This window comes from Sapajus apella, unplaced genomic scaffold (assembly GCF_009761245.1).
Source record: "Sapajus apella isolate SASKATOON/1434 unplaced genomic scaffold, GSC_monkey_1.0 scaffold166, whole genome shotgun sequence".
Lineage (NCBI taxonomy): Eukaryota > Metazoa > Chordata > Mammalia > Primates > Cebidae > Sapajus > Sapajus apella.
The window spans coordinates 2,294,036-2,318,046 of NW_022437106.1; the positions used below are offsets into that span (position 1 = coordinate 2,294,036).

General features: G+C 51.7%; 1 protein-coding gene across 1 annotated transcript in view; it reads left to right on the top strand.

Annotated features, from left to right (window-relative positions):
* Positions 1-24,011, top strand: part of ACO2 (aconitase 2) — a 54,541-nt gene that overhangs the window by 26,925 nt on the left and 3,605 nt on the right. The window contains exons 2-13 of the mRNA XM_032267114.1: positions 2,917-3,053; positions 7,469-7,727; positions 11,893-11,985; positions 15,746-15,904; positions 16,125-16,275; positions 17,550-17,654; positions 18,486-18,577; positions 19,853-19,958; positions 21,631-21,788; positions 21,979-22,052; positions 22,622-22,733; positions 23,666-23,788. Coding sequence (XP_032123005.1) covers positions 2,917-3,053; positions 7,469-7,727; positions 11,893-11,985; positions 15,746-15,904; positions 16,125-16,275; positions 17,550-17,654; positions 18,486-18,577; positions 19,853-19,958; positions 21,631-21,788; positions 21,979-22,052; positions 22,622-22,733; positions 23,666-23,788 — 1,569 coding nt within the window. The remainder of the gene's footprint in view (positions 1-2,916; positions 3,054-7,468; positions 7,728-11,892; positions 11,986-15,745; positions 15,905-16,124; positions 16,276-17,549; positions 17,655-18,485; positions 18,578-19,852; positions 19,959-21,630; positions 21,789-21,978; positions 22,053-22,621; positions 22,734-23,665; positions 23,789-24,011) is intronic.

Consider the following 24,011-nt stretch of genomic DNA (forward strand, 5'->3'; position numbering starts at 1 on the left):
AGAGACGGGGTTTCACCATGTTGACCAGGATGGTCTCGATCTCTTGACCTCGTGATCCACCCGCCTCGGCCTCCCAAAGTGCTGGGATTACAGGCTTGAGCCACCGCGCCCGGCCGAGAACAGACACTTTCACATAGTAGGAAAGCAGAACAGCATGGTGATTAAGGGTGAAATGTGTAGCTGATTTCATTTGTGTTTAACACCGTGAAGTGTATCTCCATTAAGGAGTTAAACAACTTGCCTGGAGCAACAGTAGGCACATGGGTCAGTCAGGCTGGATTTGGGTCCCTCTTCCTACAGCGTGGCCTTCTCATTGATCCACCATGTAAGCCTCACCCTGACTGGGAAAAGAGGATAATCATAGGAGCTGCTTCACTATGTGGCTGTGAAGATTAGACCATGTGATATATTCCAGGTGCGTCACACTGCGTTTGTCTCACACAGGTACACCATAGTCTTTCTTTACCCATAAGTTGTATTCTTTATAAACATATGATTTTGTTTTTTGGAGTTTTTGTTTCTGTTTTGTTTTTTGTTTTTGTTTTGTTTTGTTTTTTGAGATAGAGTCTCTGTCATCCAGGCTGGAGTGCAATGATGGGATCTCTGCTCACTACAACCTCTGCCTTCCAGGTTCAAGCAATTCTCCTGCCTCAGCCTCCCAAGTAGCTGGGATTACAGGTGCCTGCCACCACATCCCGCTAATTTTTGTATTTTTAGTAGAGATGGGATTTCACCATGTTGGCCAGGCTGGTCTCGAACTCCTGACCTCAGGTGATCTGCCCACCTTGGCCTCCCAAAATGCTAGGATTACAGGCTTGAGCCACCGCGCCTGGCCTCTTGCTGTCATTTCTTTGGATTCATTTATTGTTTTCTGGTAACAAAGGTACCCTTGAGGGTTATCATTTATAGTTTAAAATTAACTAATACAGGCCAGGTACAGTGGCTCATGCCTGTAATCTCAGTGCTCTGGGAGGCTGAGGCAGGAGGATCACTTGAGACCAGGAGTTTGAGACCAGCCTGGGCAACATAGTGAGACCCTGTCACTACAAAAAAATAAAAATAATCAGGTTGGGCGCAGTGGCTCTATAATCCTAGCACTTGGGGAGGCCGAGTCGGGTGGATCACCTGAGGTCAGGAGTTCGAGACCAGCCTGATCAATATGGTGAAACCTCATCTCTACTAAAAATACAAAAATTAGCCCAGTGTGGTGGTGTGCACCTGTAATCCCAGCTACTCAAGAGGCTGAGACAGGAGAATTGTTTGAAACTGGGAGGCAGAGGTTGCAGTGAGCCGAGATTGTGCTACTGAATTCCAGCCTGGCGACAGAGCAAGACTCCATCTCAAAATAAATAAATAAAATAAAATAATTGGGTCTTGTAGTGTGCGCCTGTAGTCCCAGCTACTGAGGCAGCTAAGGTGGAAGGATCATTTGAGCTCAGGAATTCCAGACTGCAGGCAGCTACGATCTTGCCCCTTCATTCCAGCCAGGGGAATAGAATGAGATGCTGTCTCTTAAGAAAGAAAAATTAAATTAACTAACACAGATCCCACCATAACAATCATTTATTTATTGCTGTGTAACAAATTGCCCCCAAACTTAGAGGCTTAAAACAACAACAAGCATTTATCTCAAATTTCTGTGGGCCAGGAATCTTGGAGTGACTTGGCTGGGTGGTTCTGGCTTGAGGACTCTCCGGAAGTTGCAGTGAAGACGTCAGCCAGGGCTAGTTATCTGATGGCTTGAACTGGGGCTGGAGCATTCGCTTGCAAGGTGGCTCACTCACAACTGACAAGGTGGTGCTGACTATTGGCAAGAGGCCTTTGTTCCTGTCTAGGTGGTCCTCTCCCAGGACTGCTAACAACATGGGGACTGTCTTCCCCCAGAGCAGTCTTAAAGAGAGAAAGCCAGGCAGAAGCTATTCTTCACTGATCTAGTCCCCAAGTCCCATAACATCACCTGTTACATTCTATAAAGTAGAAGTAAGTCCACCATGCATTCAAAGGGAGGGTAATGGCAAGGCGAAATGGCTTGCACCTGTAATCCCTGCACTTTGAGAGGCCAAGGCGGGCAGATCGTTTGAAGTCAGGAGTTTGAGACCAGCCTGGCCAAGATGGTGAAACTCTGTCTCTACTAAAAATACAAAAATTACCCAGGTGTGGTGGCGCATGCCTGTAATCCCAGCTACTCGGGAAGCTGAGGCAGGAGAACCTGAAGCTTGAATCCAGGAGGCAGAGGTTGCAGTGAGCTAAGACCCCACCACTGTACTCCAGCCTGGGTGATAGAGTAAGACTCTGTCTCAAAAAAAGAAAAGGGAGGGGAATTAGGCATTACCTTTTGAAGGGATGAGGAAACATCCAAAGCTCATGCACAGGGTTTTCCTCATTCATTCTTCCCTCTGACCCACAGATATTTGTTGAATCTCCAGTATGTGCCAGGTAGCACAGACATAGAGGTGAGTAAGATAAAGGAGGCTTGATCTCAACCCTCTAGGAGCTTATAGTACCAATAGACTACTGGCACTGTGGTTTGGATAGTGCTTTACTGCTTAATGAGTACTTTCACTTGTGGTCTCATTTAACCTTCCCAGTACCCTTGTGTGATCACCAGAGTTGGTTATATCCTTATTTTCTGTCTCATCTGGGTTTTAGACAATCAGGGCTTCTCTTATACTGATAGAATTTGACTTTGATCCCAGTGATTTTGCCTATAAATCCCTTGTACTTTTTTCCTACCCCAGGCTGTGTTCCTTGTGGCTGCTTGTCATCTCTGTGTTGCAAATGAGGAAACTGAGGCTGCAGTTACTGAACAGCTCTTGACACTTTAATTCCTGTACTTTTTCACCATACTGAGCTGCCCTCAGGAATGGATTCTCCCAAATGCTCCATTGACAGTGGCTGTCATGTTTCTTCTTGCAGAAAGCCCTGGGTGTGCGGCAGTACCATGTGGCCTCAGTCCTGTGCCAACAGGCCAAGGTGGCGATGAGCCACTTTGAGCCCAACGAGTACATCCACTACGACCTGCTAGAGAAGAACATTAACATTGTTCGCAAACGGTAAGGCTGCAGAAGGGAGCCTATGACTGCTGAAGGGCACTGCCTCTGCCTGACCCGGTCAGGCAGCAAAGGAGGTGTTTTGTGACAGATGGTTGGTGATGGTGGCAGGGTCAAGGTATTCAGGGTACAAAGGTTTCTGCTGAGGAAAGGCATTCCAGATCAGTGGTGGAATTTCTGCCCTTTCTGCCAAGGGAGAATCTGTGTTATTAAGAAGCCTCTAGATGTGAACCATAGCCAGGTCTCAGGAATTCGCCCACCTCAGCCTCCCAAAGTGCTGGGATTACAGGCATAAGCTACCATGCCTGGCCCCCACTTTGGTTTTAAGGGTAGGGACTTCCTTAGTCTGTATCTCCAACAGCCTCCAGCATGGTGAAACCCCATCTCTACTAAAAATACAAAAAATCAGTCAGGCATGGTGGCAGGTGCCTATAATCCCAGCTACTTGGGAGGCGGAGTCATGAGAATCGCTTGAACCCTGGAGGTGGATGTTGCAGTGAGCTGAGACCATGCCACTGCACTCCACCCAGAGTGGTGTCTCTGGCGACAGGAAGAGACTCTGGCTTAAAAAAAAAAAAAAAAAGCATTCTATTATAAGAATTTTTGGCCGGGCGCGGTGGCTCAAGCCTGTAATCCCAGCACTTTGGGAGGCCGAGGCGGGTGGATCACGAGGTCAAGAGATCGAGACCGTCCTGGTCAACATGGTGAAACCCCGTCTCTACTAAAAATACAAAACATTAGCTGGGCATGGTGGCGCGTGCCTGTAATCCCAGCTACTCAGGAGGCTGAGGCAGGAGAATTGCCTGAACCCGGGAGGCGGAGGTTGCGGTGAGCCAAGATTGCGCCATTGCACTCCAGCCTGGGTAACAAGAGCGAAACTCCGTCTCAAAAAAAAAAAAAAAAAAAAAAAAGAATTTTTTAGAAGGCCAGGGGAACTTGCTGGGAGACTCATCTTCCACCTTATGTCTCTGACAGAAGGGGTCTAAGCCTGTTCTTGAGAACTGGATTTGTGTCATCTGGAGAGCAGAGGGACAGATGGACATGAAGACCCATTTTGTCATCTTCAGTTAATCCTCAGGGACATTCAAGGATGAACCCATCCTAAAGCTTTGAGCTTTTTTATACAGCTTCAGTCATTTGCTTCCAAGGCCTTGGGTTTTTAAACCCATGTGCTATTTTTTGTCTGCCTTGGGGCCCAGAAGGAGGGGTTGTGCTCCCTGCAGTGAGTCATTGCCTGTACACCAGCACTGGCGGTGTTGCCACAATCAGCGCAGGCTGTACCTCAGGCTAGTGCTATTTTTATTCGTAGAGATGCTCAGCATCGCCAGTTGGTCTGCTGTTGCTGGCAGATCCGGCACCTTAGGGAACTTTTTTTTTTTTTTTTCGGTAGGGTCTTGTTACCCAAGCTGGAATGCAGTGATTCGATCATGGCTCACTGCAGCCTTGACCTTCTGGGGTCAATCCATCCTCCTACCTCAGCCTTCCATGTATCTGGGACTGTAGGCACATGCCACCATGCCTGGCTTTTTATATTTTGTAGAGGTGGAGTTTTGCCATGTTGCCCAGGCTAGTCCCGAACTCCTGAACTCAAGTGGTCCGTCGGCTGTCCGCCTCGGCCTCCTAAAGTGCTAGGATGACAATTGTGAGCCACCGCACCTGGCCCGAAACTCTTACTTTGAAGAGGTTGGGTAAATTTGGGGGTGAGGGACTGGAACCCAGCTTGCAGAAGGAAGTTGCTCTGCCTTCTCAGCATTCATATTGATGATAACAATAATGATAACAGGCGGGACGAGGTGGCTGGCACCTGTAATCCCAGCTCTTTGGGAAGATCACTTGAGCCTAGGAGTTCAAGACCAGCCTGGTTGATATAGCAGTACTCCATTTCTATAAAAATCAATTAATCAATAAATAAAATTAACCAGTGTGGTGTTATGTGCCTATAATCCCGGCTACTCAGAGGCTGAGGCAGGAGGATTGCTTGAGCCTGAAAGGTCAAGACTGAGGTGAGCTATGATTGTGCCACTGTACTCCAGCCTGGGTGACACAGCAAGACCCTGACTGAAATGATAATAATAATAATAATAATAATAATAATGATGAAAATTGGACATTCACCAGGTGCCGGCCTGTTCTGGGTTCCAGGTGTGGAGAGACTGTAGGTTAGCATCAGGAACAGAGCTGTAGGGCCACACTGCTGCCTCCTGGTGGTCCACCCGTGCCCTTCACTGGCTTCGTGGTCTGGAGCAAGCTACTCTGTCCCTCTGTGCTGCAGCTTCCTCATCTGTGCTGTGACGATAAAATGAGTTTTATACATGAACATGTTTAAGTAATGCTGAGCTGAAAGTGAATGCTACATTAATGCTGGTCTCTAGTGACGGAAAGCAGATCAGTGGTGGCCGAGCAAAGGGGTGGGAGGGAGTCACCAAGGGGTGGGGAAATGTGCAGGAGAGATGGATATGGTCAGTATCTTGATTGTGGTGCTGGTTTCACAGGTGTATACAGTATCAAAATATAGCAAATTGTGTACCTTAAATATGCAGTTTATTACATGCCAATTATACCTCAATAAAGCTGTTTAAAAATGAATCGCTATAGCCGGGCACAGTGGCTCATGCCTGTAACCCCAGCACTTTGGGAGGCTGAGGCAGTCGGATCCTGACGTCAGGAGTTTGAGACCATCCTGGCCAATATGGTGAAATCCCATCTCTACTAAAAATACAAAAATTCAGTGGGCATGGTGACACACCCCTGCAGTCCTAGCTACTAGGGAGGCTGAGGCAGGAGAATTGCTTGAACCCAGGAGGGGAGGTTGCTGTGAGCTGAGATCGTGCCATTGCACTCCAGCCTGGGCAACAGAACAAGACTCTGTCTCAAAAAAAAAAAAGCAGCAGCAGCTGTAGAAGCGCAAGCTGTTATCTCATCCCAGCACAAGCCCTGGACTTTAGAGATGGGCTGACCGAGCTCACTGAGGAGAGCAGTTGCTTATCTTTTTAAATAGCGGCTTCAGTAATAGGTTTGGGTTTTTGTTGTTTTGTTGTTGTTATTGTTTTATTTTATTTTATTAGAGACAGCATCTTGCCCTGTTGCTCAAGCTGGAGTGCAGCGGTGTGATCATAGCTCACTGCAGCCTCGATCTAGGCTTAAGCGATCCTCCTGCCTCAGCCTCCTGCGTAGCTGGGACTACAGGCATGCATCACTCTACCTGGCTCATTCTATTTTTCATAGAGTTGAGGCTTCACTCTGTTGCCCAGGCTGATCTTGAACTGGCCTCAAGCAATCCTTCTGCTTTGGTCTCCCAAAGTGCTGGATTATAGGTGTGAGCCACTACACTAGGCCCCCAGGTCAGGGTTTGACTCCCTGACAGCACTTCTGACTCCCAGTCTGACACTTCTTTCTTGGCCTCAAACAATAGGGCAGAGCCTGTCAGATGTGGATCAAACTCTCCTCCCTAGGAACATCTCAAGTTTGGCCTAGGCTTTGCGAATTCTGGGGGGCTGAGTGTGAGGTCCGGCAGGGGCTCTTGTGGCAGGTGGGATGGCTGCTCTGTTGTGTAGGTGCAGCCGGGAGTCAGTGGGGAACATTGAGCCTGGTGGGGAGAGTGGACCTGCACAGAGCTCAGTCTAGATGGGTGGGAGGCTGGCGGGGAGAAGGTGGTTGAGTCCTGACAGGGCTGGACCCCAGGGCAGGTTTGGACTGCCATTTTGGCTCTGGTGAGGAAGGGAGGGGTGGAGCCTTGGGGGAAGTGGGACCTAGGAAGAGGAGGGGCAGTGAGAGATAGGTGGCAGTGACTGGGTCTCCTTTCTTGAAAGCTGACACATACTCCTGTCTAATGCGGTGAAAGCGAGCGGGGCTAATGGGCAAAGCTTTAGTGTCATAGTTGGGTAACCATCCCTTGCCTGAGGCATGGAGGGTTGTGGACGGCAGATGGGGTGGGCAGGTGAAGGAGGTGCTGGTCCTGATTCATTGCGTCTTAGTGGGGCTAAGGGCACAGAGGGAAGTAGCAAATCTACCTGTGAACTTGGTCACTCTGCTGAGCCTCTTTCTCCTGGGTTGTTTTGTAAAATGGCAAGAATGATGAGATGTGTGTTATAGGGACTTACTGAATAATAGCATTTAATATGCTGGGAAAGCCAGGATCCTTTGAAGAGAACCAGCCCTGCCCTCTTGTGATGTTGTCATTCACCTACTCATCAAGTAATTGTGGAGCACCTAACGAGTGTCAGGTGCTACAGGAGGAGGTGAGGAGGTGCTGTGGTCAGCAGGACCCAGCAGTCCCCACCCAAGTGGAACGGGAGGTCCTGAGTTCAGGCTCTCTGTCCCTGACCACTGTCGAGGTTGCCAGGTGGACCGAGAGGGAGAGGCGGGGGGAGGAGGTCATGCAGCTGGCACCAGGCCACCCCTTGCTCTTTTCCTCCTAGATTGAACCGGCCTCTGACCCTCTCAGAGAAGATCGTGTATGGACACCTGGATGACCCGGCCGGCCAGGAAATCGAGCGGGGCAAGACCTACCTGCGGCTGAGGCCGGACCGCGTGGCCATGCAGGATGCGACGGCCCAGATGGCCATGCTGCAGTTCATCAGCAGTGGGCTGCCCAAGGTGGCCGTGCCGTCTACCATCCATTGTGACCATCTGATTGAGGCCCAGCTCGGAGGCGAGAAAGACCTGCGCCGGGCCAAGGTGAGCTGAAGGTGGCGTTGGAGGTGGGCAAGTGGGTGAGACAGGGTGAGAGGCCTCACCCTTACACTGGAGCGAACCATGGCATTGCCTCCAAATGCTTACAGGTCTTTGGATTGGTCTGCTTTTAAAACTTGGTTTTGCTCTTTTCTCTTTCTAAAAATACCACTTGCTCATTATGTTACAAAATACAGAGGAAACCTAAAGAAAGTAAAAATCATCCTTGACCTTAGCACACTAAAGGTCCTTTTTCTGTCCTGTTGGAAAGATGATACAGATCCTTCCAGGTGCTCTGGAAAGGACCCTACAGGCCTCCCTTTCTGTCTGAGCGGTGAGGGGCGCGTCTTCGCGCAGTTTGCCAGCATCCCATTTGCACTCACTCCTGCTCTTCTCTGACCCTCTGAGGACCCTGTCTGGAACGTAGGCCCGATAGGGTCACTATTTATAAATTTTAGGCAGCCATGGCACCATACTTGAGTTCTGTAACTATATGAGAGCACAGTCAGGACTCAGCCCTGATCCCGGCTCCCACTCTGGTCCTCTCTCACTAAGAAGTCTCCTTTGGGGGCCATTCTTCTGTGAATTTCACTTAACTACATGGGGGTGGCTATATGCCATGCTGAAGGCCTTTCCCCGACCCTTCTATGAAATAGAGTCCCTGCTCTTTCTCCCAGGCTCGGCTTGTGGGACCTTTGTGTAAGCCTGCCCTTGGCAACAGCACACCTCTCTCTGCCAGCTCTGGGCCTCCCCACTCTCTGGCCCCTGCAGTGGGAGTGGATGGCCCTCCTGGGGAGGGGCATTGGCAGGAGCTGAATGCTGGCAGGGCCTTGGCCTGTGGGCATGCGATTGAAAGCACTCTGGCTCCCTGGGGTGAGCATGGCTCAAAGCCTCCCAGCCCCATGGGAAACACTCAGGGCGGCGCTCCCACTCAGGCCTGCTCTTCCACCCTGGCCCCCTGGTGTGTATCCTGGCTCCACAGCGGCTCTTTCCACTAAGCTGAAAGGAGAGTCCTGGTGGGGGTCATGTTAGGAGCTCCCACAGTGCTGGGAGCTGCACATGGCCAGGAACGTGGGTCCTCTTCAGCCCTGGGGACAGCTGCCCACAGCAGGGCCACTACCTGTAGAGGCTGGCCCTCTGCTTGCGTTATGGGCTCAGAGTCAGTCTTCTGGAGATGAGATTCACAGTCATAGGATTCAGAGCTCATTCCGTCATGCATTCAACAAACATTTATTGAACACTCTTTATGTGTCAGGCACTGGGCTAGGTGCTAGAGTTCAGCGTGAACAGGTCAGGCAGGTGCCCTGCCTTCATGGATCTGGTCAGAGGGGTGGATGCTAAACAGTGGCCGAGGTAGGTAACTGCAGATCTGGATGTGTGTTAGGAAAGAAAAGTGCGGGACTCAGTCAGTATGAGAAAGAGGTCTAGGCCAAGTGCGGTGGCTCACGCCTATTAGCTGGGCTTGGTGGCGCATGCTTGTAATTCCCAGTTACTTGGGAGGCTGAGGCAGGAGAATCGCTTGAACCCGGGAGGCGGAGGTTGCAGTGAGCCAAGATCGTGCCATTGCACTCCAGCCTGGGCAACAAGAGCAAAACTCCATCTCAAAAAAAAAGAAAGAGGTCTAATTTAGATGTTGGATGAAAGAGATAGCTTCTTTGAGGATGTGACAGATAACCTGAGACCTGAACATATGAGTTGCATGGACTGAAGGAAAAACATGCTAGAAAGAATAGGATTTGCAAAGGCCCTGGGGCAGGAAGACACTTGATGCCTTTGTGCAAGCGAAAGGGAGCCTGTAGTGCTGGAGTTCTCTGTGTTTGGAAGAGCGGGTGGTATGAGGGGCAGGGGCAGCCAGGGACCCGAGGGCTCTGGGAAGGGCTATGGTCAGCATCCTCAGAGTCCTAGAAGAATATAGTCTTTTGGTTTTTTGTTTTGTTTTGTTTTGTTTTTTGAGATGAAGTCTCAATCTATTGCCCAGGCCGGAGTACAGTGGCACGATCTTGACTCACTGCAACCTCTACCTTCCGGGTTCAAGTGATTCTCATGCCTCAGCCTCCCGATTAGCTGAGATTATAGGCCCCCATCACCACCCCCGGCTAATTTTCATATTTTTAGTAGAGACTGGGTTTGATCATATTGGCCAGGCTGGCCTCGAACTCCTGACCTCAGGTGATCTGCCCACCTCGGCCTCCCAAAGTGCTGGGATTATAGGCATGAGCTACCAGGCCTGAACTAGGATATGGTCATTTTTACATGTATTTGTAAAGGGTCCTTCTGGCTGGGGCTCAGTCCAGGGCCCTCCCACACCCCTTCCCCACACTCAACACAGATGTATAAACACATGCACTCAGACACGACCACAGCCTCCTGTTCTTGATACCAATTTCAGAAGTGACTGATTTGCAAATGAAAAAGCCAGCATATTAATTATTAATTGGAAAGAGACTACTCTGGAAACCCAAGTTCTTTGCCATTCTTTTACCTGGGACGACCAAATGGGGCTTTAGAAGGACACACACTGGTCTGGAGTTTCAGTGAAAGGGGCATGTGGTTTGAGTGTATCTTATCAAGGGTCTGAGGGCGCTGGCTGGGGCCTCTTCTCTGAAGCATGGCTCTCCCATGCCAGAGGCTGGCAGGTCTCATTTCCTAGTTCCTCCTTTGGAACTTGATAGAGTCCACCAAAGTCCCTTCCTTTTGTCATTGGGGTCAGTCTCACTTTTCCAGGGACGTGCCATGTCTTCCAGATAAAGTCTGGCCTCACATCTGCTGTGCAGTGGGGCCTCCCCTGTCCCCCACGGAAGCTTCCTTCAGATTACAGGCAGGATGGCTACAGCCTGTGGCATCATTTAGTTTTGCTGAAACCTCCTTTTCAGAACAGTAGCCCATTTGACAACCTTCCATTGGGCCCATGAAACATTACCAAGAATTCAGCACCTCTGACACCAGACATCAGTCCAGGGGCTCTCTCAGGTGTCGTCTAAGTCTGGCATCTCCAGCAAGTGATTTCATCTCTGAGCCTCTGGGGTTTTTGTTTGGTTTTGTTTGCTTTTGTTTTTGAGATGGAGTCTTGCTCTGTCACCCAGGCTAGAGTGCAATGGTGCGATCTCAGCTCACTGCAACATCCGCCTCCCAGGTTCAAGTGATTCTCCTGTCTCAGCCTTCTGAGTATCTGGGATTACAGGCATGTGCCATTATACCCAACTAAGTTTTGTATTTTTAATAGAGATGGGGTTTCACCGTGTTGGTCAGGCTGGCCTCAAACTCCTCATCTTATGTTCCACCCATCTTGGCCTCCCAAAGTAGTGGGATTACAGGTGTGAGCACCGTGCCCGGCCTTACTTTGTTTTTTTGAGACAGTCTTGCCCTGTTGCTCAGGCCAGAGTGCAGTGGTGCAATCTCAGCTCATTGCAGCCTTTAACTCCTAGGCTCAAGTGATCCTCCTGCCTCAGCTACCCAAGTAGCTGGGACCACAGGTGCATGCCTAATTTTTATTTATTTATTTTATTTTTATTTTTTGAGACAGAGGCTTTCTCTGTCTCCTAGGCTGGAGTGCAGTGGCGCCATCTTGGCTCACAGCAACCTCTGTCTCCCAGGTTCAACCAATTCTCGTGCCTCAGCCTCCCGAGTAGCTGGAATTACAGACATGTGCTACCACACCTGGCTAATTTTTGTATTTTTAGTAGAGCCAGGGTTTTGCCATGTTGGCCAGGCTGGTCTTGAACTCCTGATCTCAAGTGATCCGCCTGCCTTGGCCTCCCAAAGTGCTGGGATTACAGACGTGAGCCACCGTGCCTAGGCCAGGGCTGCCTCTGCACTGCTGGCCTCCGCTGGAGACTTGAGTGCCACAGGACTCTTGGCAGTTATTTAGGGCAGTCCCTTCTGCAGATAAGGAAACTGAGACCCAGACCAGGGCAGGAACTTGTTCCAAACCCACCACCCTGGCCAGGTGTCACAGAACTAGGGCTCCATCTCTGCTCTTGTCTTTCTCTCTGGTACTGCTAGTGGAGACTGGGCCAACATCCAAGCCCTTTGGAATTATTTTTAGAAAGTCTCCATGAGAGGGCCTGTCTTCAGAGTCAGAGGGGAGGCTGGTGGGGTGGGGAGGGCTTGGTGACGGTCACCCGGACACAAACTATGTTGCTAAGGCCCAATTATTGATTTGTCTCAATAGGACATCAACCAGGAAGTTTATAATTTCCTGGCAACTGCAGGTGCCAAGTATGGCGTGGGCTTCTGGAGGCCTGGATCTGGAATCATTCACCAGGTAAAGTTGGCTGAGCCTGCCGTCCCAAGGGCCCAAGCCAGAGTACCTTCCAGGCCTACGGGGGTAGGGGGTTCTAGGCCCGGGGGCTGAGGGGAACTGGATGACATCTCCATCAGCTCTTATGCGCTTCCTCCCTTGTTCTTACACTAATTTTTATTTTGCTGGTAAGAAGTTAAAGTAATCCCTCCGGACCACTCAGGTCCAGGCATTTTAAGTGCATCGTGTTTCTTTGTTTCTTTCTTTTCTTTCTTTTCTTTTCTTTTCTTTTCTTTTCTTTTCTTTTCTTTTTTTTGAGATGGAGTCTTGCTTCATCTCCAGGATGGAATGCAGTGGCATGATCTCGGCTCACTGCAACCTCTGCCTCCTGGGTTCAAGCAATTCCCCTGCCTTAGCTTCCCAAGTAGGTGGGGCTACAGACACAGGCCACCACACCCAGCTAATTTTTTTTTTTTTTTTTTTTTTTTTTGTACTTTTAGTAAAGACCTAGTTTCACTATGTTGGCCAGGATGGTCTTGAACTCCTGACCTCAGATGATCTGCCCTCCTTAGCTTCCTAAATGACATGTTTCTTTCTACACTGTCTTCTGGGCATGTACTCAAGCATCTGTATCCCCGTAAACTCTCATATAGAACATGGTATTATTTTGGTTTTTTCCACAAATGTCACCCCTTGTGGCATGCACTGCTGACATTCGATGAGCCCATACTGTGTGTCAGGTACTAGGCTGAGCACTTGAAAGATATTAATTTATTCAGTACTCACCATACCCCTGTGAGGTAGGTGCATTTATTATCCACACTTTACAGAGGTGGAAATTGAGGCACAGCTGGTGAACTGTGGAGCCAGGATCTGCGGGGAGGAGGGATGGCCTGGAGCGAGTGCCCCATACCAGCCTGCTGCTCCGCCGCCTCCCTCGCCCCCACAGCTCTTCCCACTCCTGCACGTGGCACTCCTCAGATTCTTTTTGGCTCCTTCATGGTGTTCTGTAGGGCGGAGGTCATGTGGCCATGTCAGCCAGGGGCTCTTCTGAAGCATCCCAAGGATGGATTTTCCTTTGGCGGACAATTTCTTCTCTGGAAGTACAAGTGAACATGTATATCCTGGGGAGGTGGGCATGTTAGGGACCACTGACCTGGTTTGTATATGTCCATTTGCATTCACCCTGCATGTATGAAACCTGCCTCTGCATCTTTGCAAGGTGACCCTTCTCCCCACCTCCATCCCAGTCCTCACTGCCGGGCCTCCTCAGGATGTGCCGAGTGAGTCAGGCTGTAATCCGACCCGCATGGGCTCCCAGCACTGTCCCCTCTGAAACCAGAGCTAGCAGGGCATCACCGCTCTGCTCTGCCCAACCGCCACGCTTGCCAGGAAGGGCTGCCTGGGAACGGCTGGTTGCAGCAGCCTGTGGGGACTAGAAAGCCTCTCTCTACAGCAGGGTTAGGGAGTCAGTTGGACCCCGTGTTGGCTTTCTGTTAGGAAGGGCACCACAGTGTGGGTGTCTCCCTCCCTACCTTGGTACAAATGCCCAAGCTTTTATGGCAGCTACTGGACCAAAGTTTGGAGCCGTGAGTGATGGCAGCTCACATCTGCCACCGGCTAGTTGCTAAGCATACAGCCTGATGTGTTTGTTTCTTTAAAAAGAAAATGCCTAGGGACCATGGGAGTACTTTGCAGCGGTCATCAGCAGCTTCAGGCCTCAGGTCCAACCCAAACCTGAACCCCTTTCCCTCCGAGGAGTGTGCTGGCCCTGCTTGGCCCACAGACCTTCCTGCTCCACATCACAGCTCTCTGGTTCCTCTGTGGAGCTTCCCCAGCCCTCCCCATGCCTGGTACTTCTATTGAGATCCTCTGTGGGATTTCTGCACATTATGTTCCCAGAATGTGCCAAATGCTTTCGGCACTGAATTATGTGCTCTGTGGGGACAGGGACTGTGGCTTACGTATTCCTCTCTATCTCTGGGTGTGGGGCCCCGTCGGTACAGAATAGGTCCTCAATATGCGTGTGTGTTGTGTGGAAAGAGGCTGAATTTCCAGGTGTATGTTCTAGGCGTTAGTCCTTCCCAGCCCTCACCCCCATCTGTTCAGCATACCCACAGACTGGGGAGGTCACTGTCATGGCCAGCGTCATCTTGACATCTTCTGCAGTCCTTATGTCTACCTCACCTCTCCCCTGGATGTGGACCACACGTGTTTACACTGTGTAGACCACCTCGAATTTTGTGTGTCCCGCCTTCATGGGGAAAGGCTTGAGGCTCTTGAGGGATGTACTCGTCTTAAATCCTTGTACATGGCAGCCTTGACCGGTTTTTCCCAGCCAGGCCTTGCCAGTTCATCCCCAGGAGAAAAAACCCTTTGCACCTTAGAGTCTGCTGGGCAGATGCTCAGCCTGAGGCAGAGGCTCTGGGGTTTCCATAAGATTCCTGGGAGCACTGGTGGGTGCTGAGACTTCACAGAGCCTGTCACACCTCTCATCTTCCATGTTCTTCCCCGGTTGGGGCACTACTATCATCTGGCAGATGAGCAGCAGAACCTCAGGTGAAGGCTCTTGCTGCACAACAATCATTAAAAATGTCGCCTTACCCAGGCACTACTCCCCGGCTCATGGACAGGATCTCATCCGGTCATCACAGTGATCCAGTGACGTGAGCATGATTGTTAGCTTTTTTTGATAAGGAAACTGAGCTCGGAGAGTGAAGTGACTTGTCCAAGGTCCCACAACAACTAGTGGCTGTTGGGGCCAGACCTCAGACCCCCACACAGGACTCCTGGCCGGGCCTTACCGGGCAGTGTCCTGCAGCTTCAGGGGGCTGGCACCTCAGAGGTGCCTGGGCCGCACTCAGGTGTTGACCCTATACCTCTGCTGCCTTTCTTAGCAGATGTTTTGGGGGAAGTGCCCTTTCCAGCTGGGAGGAGCATCTCAGTGAAGGGAATACTGTGAAATGGGACAGGTGATGAGGCAAGGCTGCGTCATGCCTTGAGCAAGTCACATGGGTTCTCAGAGCCACCTCCAGATGCCGAAGTGGATGAGGCATCACCTATTCTTTGCAGTTGAGGACAAGTTCACAGCTTTGTGCACCTGTTAGGGCCCCAGGACTTCTTCCTCAGGGGCCTGTGGGGCTGGAGTCGGCTCCTGGAAGAATCGCCCACCCAGATGAGAAGCTAGGTGGGCATACTCCACAGCCAGGATGAGGCAGAGCCCAGGCCCATCACAGGACACAGTTTCTCTGGTTCTTGTCACATCCTGGGGTCATAGTGGTATGGGTGTTTGGTTACTGTGCTACAAATCAGGAAACTGAGGCACAGGGCAGCACTCACAGGCTCAAGCCATAGAGCAGGAACTATCAGAGCTATTCAGGAGTGCAGACCACCTGTTCCCCAAGGCTCTGGCTCTTCTTGGTCACCCTGGAGACAGCCTGGATTAAACGGGGCTGCTAGCTGGGCATGGTGGCACGTGCCTGTAGTCCCAGCTACTTGGGAGGCTGAGGCAGGAGAATTGCTTGAACCCGGGAGACAGAGGTTGCAGTGAGCCGAGGTCGTGCCACTGCACTCCAGCCTGGTGCCTGGTGACGGAGTGAGACCCCTGTCTCAAAAAAAAAAAAAAAAAAAAAAGGTGCTGCTCCTACCAGTTCCATCCCAGAAGGGCGGCTAGACATGGGTGGGAGGTCCAGGGTCAGTGGGGCCATTTTGTAGACTCTTTTTGGGCTCCATCTCCATTCTCGGCTAAGGGCTTCTAAATATAACATCTTGGATTATTTTTCAGATTATTCTGGAAAACTATGCATACCCTGGAGTTCTCCTGATTGGCACTGACTCCCACACCCCCAACGGTGGCGGCCTGGGGGGCATCTGCATTGGAGTTGGGGGTGCCGATGCTGTGGATGTCATGGCTGGGATCCCCTGGGAGCTGAAGTGCCCCAAGGTGAGGGTGGGATGGACTCATTCTGGGTTGGCTGCGGTGTGGTGGTTGTTGGGGATAAACAGGAGACCGTGGGACCCAGGAGGGAAAGGGGACTTGAATCTTCTGCGAGGGAGGCAGGGACCAATAAGCAGAACTGGGAATGCCAGCAGGTCCATCCGGACTTCGTGGCTGGCACAGGCACACAGGGCTTCTTAAAGCTGCCTCTCCCTCTCCTGTCCAGGTGATTGGCGTGAAGCTGACAGGCTCCCTCTCCGGTTGGACCTCACCAAAAGATGTGATCCTGAAGGTGGCAGGCATCCTCACGGTGAAAGGTGGCACAGGTGCAATCGTGGAATACCATGGGCCTGGCGTAGACTCCATCTCCTGCACTGGTGAGGAAGGCGGCCAGGCGACGTGGCCCGTGTCCTGCATTGGGCCTGATGGGTCTCCAGTTGGGAGTAGAAGCAGTGAATGGCCCTCACCTGAGAATCTGTCTGTTCCATTTGTGGGCTTGGGATAGACAGGGGTAGAAGGAAATTGGAGACAGTGTTGGAGATTGTCTAGTCCACACCCTCATTAAACAGGTGAAGAGATTGAGACCCCCATCAAGGCTGCCAGTGACTTTCTGTGGCTATACAGAGGTAGGAGCCAAGTCAGCTCCTGCGCTGGGCCCAGGCCAAAGCACTAGGCCACCTTGGGTGCTCTAGATGAATCCAGAGAGGACAGAAGCAGTGGCGGGAATGGGCAGAGCCAGGGCTTCATTCACGAAGCAGCCGCAGGCCTACATCCTCCCTTGGCTGAAGTTCGAGCCTCACTCACTTCCCTTGGATTAGACATCAGTGCCTGTCAGTCTCCAAGACCAGGTAGGCGCCGGCCCCTCCCTACCTGTCACTCCTGGTGACCTGGCCTCAATGCGGGGGCACTCAGAAATCCAGGGAGACTTGGAACACTCCAGACTTCAGAGATGCCTGCCTGGGCTCCACGGCAGCCCCGCAGAACTCTGATTCCCCTCCAGCGATGGGGGTTCATTCCTGCCACAAGGCTGCTCATTTGGGAAGTTGGTAACAGGCCCACCCCTCCATCCTAGTGGCTCCTGAGGTAGGTGGCCTGGTAGCAGTTGGGGTACCTGTAAGCCCTACCAGTTCTTTGATGCTTTGTGGTCCAGATAGTGTATATTGTTTCAGATTTTTTTTAAGACAGTCTTACTCTCACCCAGGCTGGAGTGCAGTGGTGCAACCTCGGCTCACTGCAACCTCCGCCTCCTGGATTCAAGTAATTTTCTGGCCTCAGCCTCCTGAGTAGCTGAGATTATAGGTGCATACCACGATGTCTGGCTAATTTTTTTTTGTATATATATTTTTTTCTTTAGTTGAGATGGGGTTTCACCATGTTGGCCGGGCTGGTCTCAAACTCCTGACCTCAGGTGATCTGCCTGCCTCGGCCTCCATCGCTGGAAAACCTGAGACAGAAAAATTTCTCCACCATGGTATGGCTGAAGGAGGGCAGGACGCTAGCAAACAGACCCGAATGCCAGCATCTACGTTCATTTGCTTTATGGCGTGACCTTGAATCTCTCTGAGCCAAACAGAGTAGCAACTGGGCACAGCAGGTGCATGGGACCCTGGCCCGGCCACCAGCCAGTGCCCAGGGCTCCTTTGCTCCACAGGCATGGCGACAATCTGCAACATGGGCGCAGAAATTGGGGCCACCACTTCTGTGTTCCCTTACAACCACAGGATGAAGAAGTACCTGAGCAAGACCGGCCGGGCAGGTGAGCTGGCAGGGGCAGGCCCTCGTGGGTGGAACAGTCACATGGCGCTCCTCCCCAAGACAGAGCTATGCCTTTCCCTGGAGGGACACTTGCAGAGCCATTGTCTTCAGACAGGCTTCCGAGGCTCTGAGAAACCTTTGAAGATGTATATGTTTCTGAGTAGGGTGTTTAGAGCTCTCTTCAGCTTCTCAAAGGGCCTGGCATCTGAGTTCAAGATAGCCCCACCTCAGGATGGGAATTCATTTTCCCTGGAATGGCTGGATGCCTGCCCTACTTGGCCTGGTCCCTGCTGCCCCCTACAGGAAGCTCTAGGAATGACAGGGATCATTTCTGTTGGTAATTCCTGACCTAGCAGGGGTATATGTGGAAGGAGAACCATCTTCCCAGCCTCCACTGACACTTTCCTGAGGCTCTAGCTTGGCTTCTTTGGAGCTCAGAAGGTATTGGCACTTGTGAAGGGAGGTGCGTGGGGGGAGTGAAGGAGGAGCCAGACACTAGGGGCCATGGGGAGAGCCATAAGCATGAGGAGTACTTGGAAGGCCCTTCCCTTTCCTTATTGAGTGACGGCTTCTTCAAAACCCAGCTCTTCACTTCCACGACCGACACCCTCCCCAGCTCTGAACCTTAGCTGGTGTTCCTCTGTGTCTCTGTGTCCCTGTGTCCCTGACAACTGCACTAGGCTGTGAGTTCTTTAAGGGCAGGGACAGCAGACTTGGTTTCTTCACTGGCCTAGTTAGTGCCTGGTGTTTGACAGGTGCTCAGGTGGGTGGCGGGTGAACTCTCTAGACCAGTTTGTTTCACGTGCTCCATCCCATCCCTTGTTGATTTCAGATATTGCCAATCTAGCTGATGAATTCAAAGATCACTTGGTGCCTGATCCTGGCTGCCATTATGACCAACTGATTGAAATTAACCTCAGTGAGGTGAGGAGACGACTGGGTTCAAGGAGTTTCTGAGCATAGAGGGGTGCAGGGTGGGTCCTGCCTAAATACTCATTGAGGGCTGGGTGGTGGCTCACACTTGTGATCCCAGCATTTTAGGAGGCCAAGGCAGGTGGGTCACTTGAGGTAAGGAGTTTAAGACCAGCCTGTTCAACATGGTGAAATCCCATCTCTACTAAAAATATATATATACAAAAATTAGCTGGGCCTGGTGGCACGTGCCTGTAATCCCAGCTACTCAGGAGGCTGACGCAGGAGAATTGCTTGAACCTGGGAGAAAGAGGTTGTAGTCAGCCGAGATTACACCACTGCACTCCAGCCTGGGTGACAGCAAGAATGTCTCAGAGAAAAAAAAAAAACTCATCAGGGTTCGTGGGCCCTTGTTCCCCAGTGTTCTTGCAAACTGCTTCCTGAGGCAGGCTGGAGCAAGGGATGGGGAGGGGAGAGGAGAGACACAGCCAAGGGAGAGCAGAGGTGGCTCTGGTTGCTGAACCAGAAGCCAACGTCAGTTTGCCACCAGCTCAGCTTTAGCAGAAGCCGGGGTTTCATCCTGAAGGGGTTTTGTTATCAGAGTTCAGAGGGCAAAGCCCAGCAGGGTTGGGCACCCTGAGACCCGCAGATCAGAGCAGGTGTTTGCTGAGCCAGAAGGGCAGGCTAGAGGATCCTGAATGCAGGAGTTCACACCTCAGCTTTGCCACTTAAGCTGTGTGACCGTGGTCAAGCACTAACCCCTGTGGGCCTTGCTTCATCATGTGTGACACCTACAGCAGTTCTGAGAATCGAATGGGTTCATGTAACTAACATTGATGGAGGTTTACTGCATGCTGGGCACAGAGCTGAGTGCCCTGCATTTACTGATTATTATGACATGTAAAGCATCTGGCTGTAAGTCCATTCTTGTCATAAGATTCCAAAAACAACATCGTATGGGCAATAATGGGCTTGGGAAGCTGGTAGCCTTGATCCATTCCAAGCCTCTGCCCTCTGCTAGCTGTGTGACCTTGAGCACAGCATGTCACTTCTGAGCTTTAGCTCCTTCAACTGCAGAGCAGAGCTGAGCCCACCGTCGCAGAGGTGGAGGGAGTCTGGGAGCTGGTGTGTGCAGAGCCCCCTGCTCAGGTCTTCCCTGTGATGAGGTTTCAGCCACGAGAACAGTCACTGGCCTCTCTGTGGGCACGTGGTGAGGCAGTGAACGTGGCTGTCCCCACTTCAAGGTTTCTTCCCTCCTTTTTCTGTTCTTTATGTTTGTTTCTTCAGCTGAAGCCGCACATCAACGGACCCTTCACCCCTGACCTGGCTCACCCTGTAGCAGAAGTGGGCAGGGTGGCAGAGAAGGAAGGATGGCCTGTGGACATCCGAGTGGGTGAGCACCTTCCACCCATCTGTTTAGCAGGTGTTAGGGCCAGTGGCTCTGCCCAGGGCTGTAGTCAATCACCTGTGCCTACTGTGTGGCACTTTCTAAGGTGGGCACTTTCTGAAATAGGTTTATTATTATTGAAAACTTTTTCGGCCGGGGGTGGTGGCTCGTGCTTGAAATCCCAGCATTTCGGGAGGCCAAGGCAGGTGGATTACTTGAGTCTACAAGTTCAAGATCAGCCTGGGCAACATGGGAAAACCCTCTCTCTTAAATACAAAAATAAGCTGGGCGTGGTGGCTCACGCCTGTAATCCAAGCACTCTGGAGGCCAAGGCGGGCAGATCACCTGAGGTCAGGAGTTCAAGACCAGCCTGACCAACATGGTGAAACCCCGTCTTTAAAATAAAATAAAATAAGCTGGGTGTGGTGGCACATGCCTATAGTCCTAGCTACTCCGGAGGCTAAGGTGGGAGGATCGAGGCTGCAGTGAGCTGAGATGGCACCACTGCATTCCAGCCTGAGCAGTAGGGCCAGACTCAAAACTCCAGACTCAGGCAACAGAGCCCATCTCAAAAAAGAAAAGAATACTTTTTCTTGGCAGAAAAGAAAAATATGCTTATTGTAGAGAATATTCACAACTAAGAAGAATTTTTTTTTTTTTTTTTTTTTTAAGACCGAGTCTCACACAGTTGCCTGGGCTGGACTGCAGGGGTGCGATCTCAGCTCACTGCAACCTCTGCCTCCTGGGTTCAAGCAATTCTCCTGCCTCAGCCTCTCAAGTAGCTGGGATTACAGGCATGAGCCACCACGCCCGACCACTTTAACTGTATTTTTAGTAGAGACAGGGTTTCACCACGTTGGCCGGGCTAGTCTGGAACTCCTGACCTCAAGTGATCCATCCACCTCGACGCCTCAAAGTTCTGGGATTACAGGCATGAGCCACTGCACCTGGCCAATCCCAACACTTTTGAGAGGCTGAGGCAAGAGGATCATTTAAGCCCTGGAGTTCAAGACCAGCCTGGGCAACATGGTTAAGACTTCTTCTCTACAAAAGAATTTTTAATTAGCCAGGTGTAGTGGTACTCACCTGGGTCCCAGCTACTCAGAAGGTTGAGCAGTTAGAGGCTGCAGTGAGCAAGCCATGATGGTGCCATTGCACTCCAGCCTGGGTGACAGAGCAAGACCCTATCTCAAGAAAGAGACTATCTGTACAAACGGGGTAATGTTATTCAGTTTTTATAGACTTTTTAAAAAGAATTCTTACTGCCCTGATTATAAAACAATGTTTAAAACTCAGAAAATACTAGAACGTATAAAATAAGAAAATTAGCATCTCCTGTCAGCCCCAGCCCAATCAAGGATGGCTGTTCATCTGTTTGTATGAGCCCTCTCGTGTGCCCACGGATGCACAGGATATTGCTGTAAAAGGGGGCATAGTACATGTGTTCAGTGTCATGGCTAATGGCTATAGCGTCTTTCTTCAAATGATGACAGGTCATGAGAAGTCTGTCCTTTATTTTTGGATATTTCAGTTGCTTCCAGCTGGTCTCTGTTAAAAAGTCTCTGGCCCAGCCAGATGGGAAACTTTTTTGGCCAAGTCTGGATAATTTGAGGTCAGGTGGAGACCTCTGCTCACTGTCTCCTCTTGACCCTTAACCCCACCACCCACAACGTACCAGGTCTGATTGGGAGCTGCACCAATTCAAGCTATGAAGATATGGGGCGCTCAGCCGCTGTGGCCAAGCAGGCACTGGCCCATGGCCTCAAGTGCAAGTCTCAGTTCACCATCACTCCCGGCTCTGAACAGATCCGTGCCACCATCGAGCGGGACGGCTACGTGAGTGCCCACCTCCCCCTGCCCGTCTCCCCGACCCCATGCTGAGTAATGACTGTTGGGCCGGAGATGGTGCAGGTCCCAGTGGCTGCCCTGGCGTTCCAGTACGGCATCATCCTGCAGCCACCAAATCACCCCTTCCCGTCAGCCTCTCACCTGCCCTTGACATTGTGTCTTCCTCTCTCCCTGGCAGGCACAGGTCTTAAGGGATGTGGGTGGCATCGTCCTGGCCAATGCTTGTGGCCCCTGCATTGGCCAGTGGGACAGGTAAGAGGCACATCTTTGACAGGACAGCCCTTTGTACAGAGGGTACAGAGCCCCAGAAGTCGGGGGAGGAATTGTCGGGGTGGAGAGAAGAGACTCCAGCCAAGGTCTTTGGCTCCAGGAACTCTTGCCCTTTAGAGGCCTCTGCCAGACTTGACTGGGAAATGGGTCTGGGGGAGGAAGAGCCCTGCGGAGACACTTGGGAACCACCTGGCTGAAGCCTGGGCTGGAAGGAAGAAGCCAGCAAGGCCTCATCCTAATGGACACAGCAGCAGCTCTGACAGAGCTGTTTTTTTGAGAGGAGGCAATGGCCCCAGGTCAGGAAGCTCAGGCCTTGACCAGGACCCTACCTCTGGCTTACATGTGGTCACAAGCTGGGCCCAGTGACCCTGAGGTTCCCTCCTGCTCTGCGCTGCCCGGGTAGGAGGCAGCCCCAGCAGGGCCTCTCCATTTCCCCTTGGTAGGAGCTGGGCTGGGCTGGGCTGGGCTGCAGGAACCCAGCTTATCTGTCCTTGGGACAGGCCATGTGACAAGGCCAGATATCCCTAACCCTGTTCCCTCCAACCTGGCAGGAAGGACATCAAGAAGGGGGAGAAGAACACAATTGTCACTTCCTACAACAGGAACTTCACAGGCCGCAATGATGCAAACCCCGAGACCCATGCCTTCGTCACATCCCCGGAGGTGAGACCACCCAAGCTGCGCGCTAGCCTGGGACAGCCTCTGGGGGTTCCTGCCGGGTTGGAGGAGGCAGGAGGAGATGGGACTGGGGCCGCTGAGTGTTGAGGGTGGCATTCACAGGGCGGGGGTCATCCAAGTGGAAGCCAGGAGCCACAGGCCTTCCCGGCCCCAGGCACACACTCCCTTGGTGCCTCCTGCCTGGGGCTCTCGGGGTCTCAGGATTATGAGGTATTTATTCAGTGGTTTGCGCTTACGAGCATTTAATTTGAAATGTCATTTACTGCTTGGGACACATCCCAGCCCTGCTAACTCACTCTATGAGTGTGGCCAAGTCACCTACCTTCTCTGTGTCCCCGTAATCCTCAGGATTACCTGAAAATGTGTGGGACATGCAGTTTCCATCCCCAGGTAGGAGTTCCACAAAAGTGAGGCCTTGCCGTTGTTCCTGTAGCCACTGAGTGAGCCTGGGCCCTTGGCTGTATTTAGCCTTGAGTGTGACTGGCACATGGCCAGTCTCTCTTGACTGGTTTGTTTACCTGTGTGCTCTACAAATAATTCTTGCTAAATGGGTGAAGGAATGGCCCCTTCCATGCTTTTAGTGTTCTCTGCACTGAGAGACTTTGCTTCATAGCAGCATTTCTGTGCCAGGGCCTCCTGCTCCCTCCAGAACAGCTGTGAGGAGAGAGGACAGCAGTGCCAGCCCGTCTCTACAGGGATGGAGGCCACACTGCCCTTGGCTTCCTGAGTCCTCTGCAGGCCCAAGGGCCGGGGTCCCAAAGATCATCCTGCAGCTCTGGCCTCTGAGGAACAGAGGTCTGGAGAGAACGTGGAAATTTCTCACGTTCCTTTCTCAGTTTTGGTCTAGGCTTCTGGTGGGCGCAGGGGACAGCAGTGGTGATTGGTGCTGACCAACAAACTGGCCCCCTCCACTTCAGATTGTCACGGCCCTGGCCATTGCGGGAACCCTCAAGTTCAACCCAGAGACTGACTACTTGACGGGCAAGGATGGCAAGAAGTTCAAGCTGGAGGCTCCGGATGCAGATGAACTTCCAAAAGCGGTGAGCACCTGCGTCCCCTGCTAACCTGCCTCACCTGGGGAGCTCTGCTGCTTGCTGTGTGGCCGTAGCACCTCCCTCCTGTGCAGGCAGGGAGGGCGCTACTAGTGAGAAGGAAGCAACTCTGTTCCCCAGGAACGGAGGTGGGGCCTGGGGAAACTTCCCTTCTGAGTCTGTCCTTGTGGGAACTGAGGACTCAGCTTCCCATGCATCCCCCTCCCCTGCT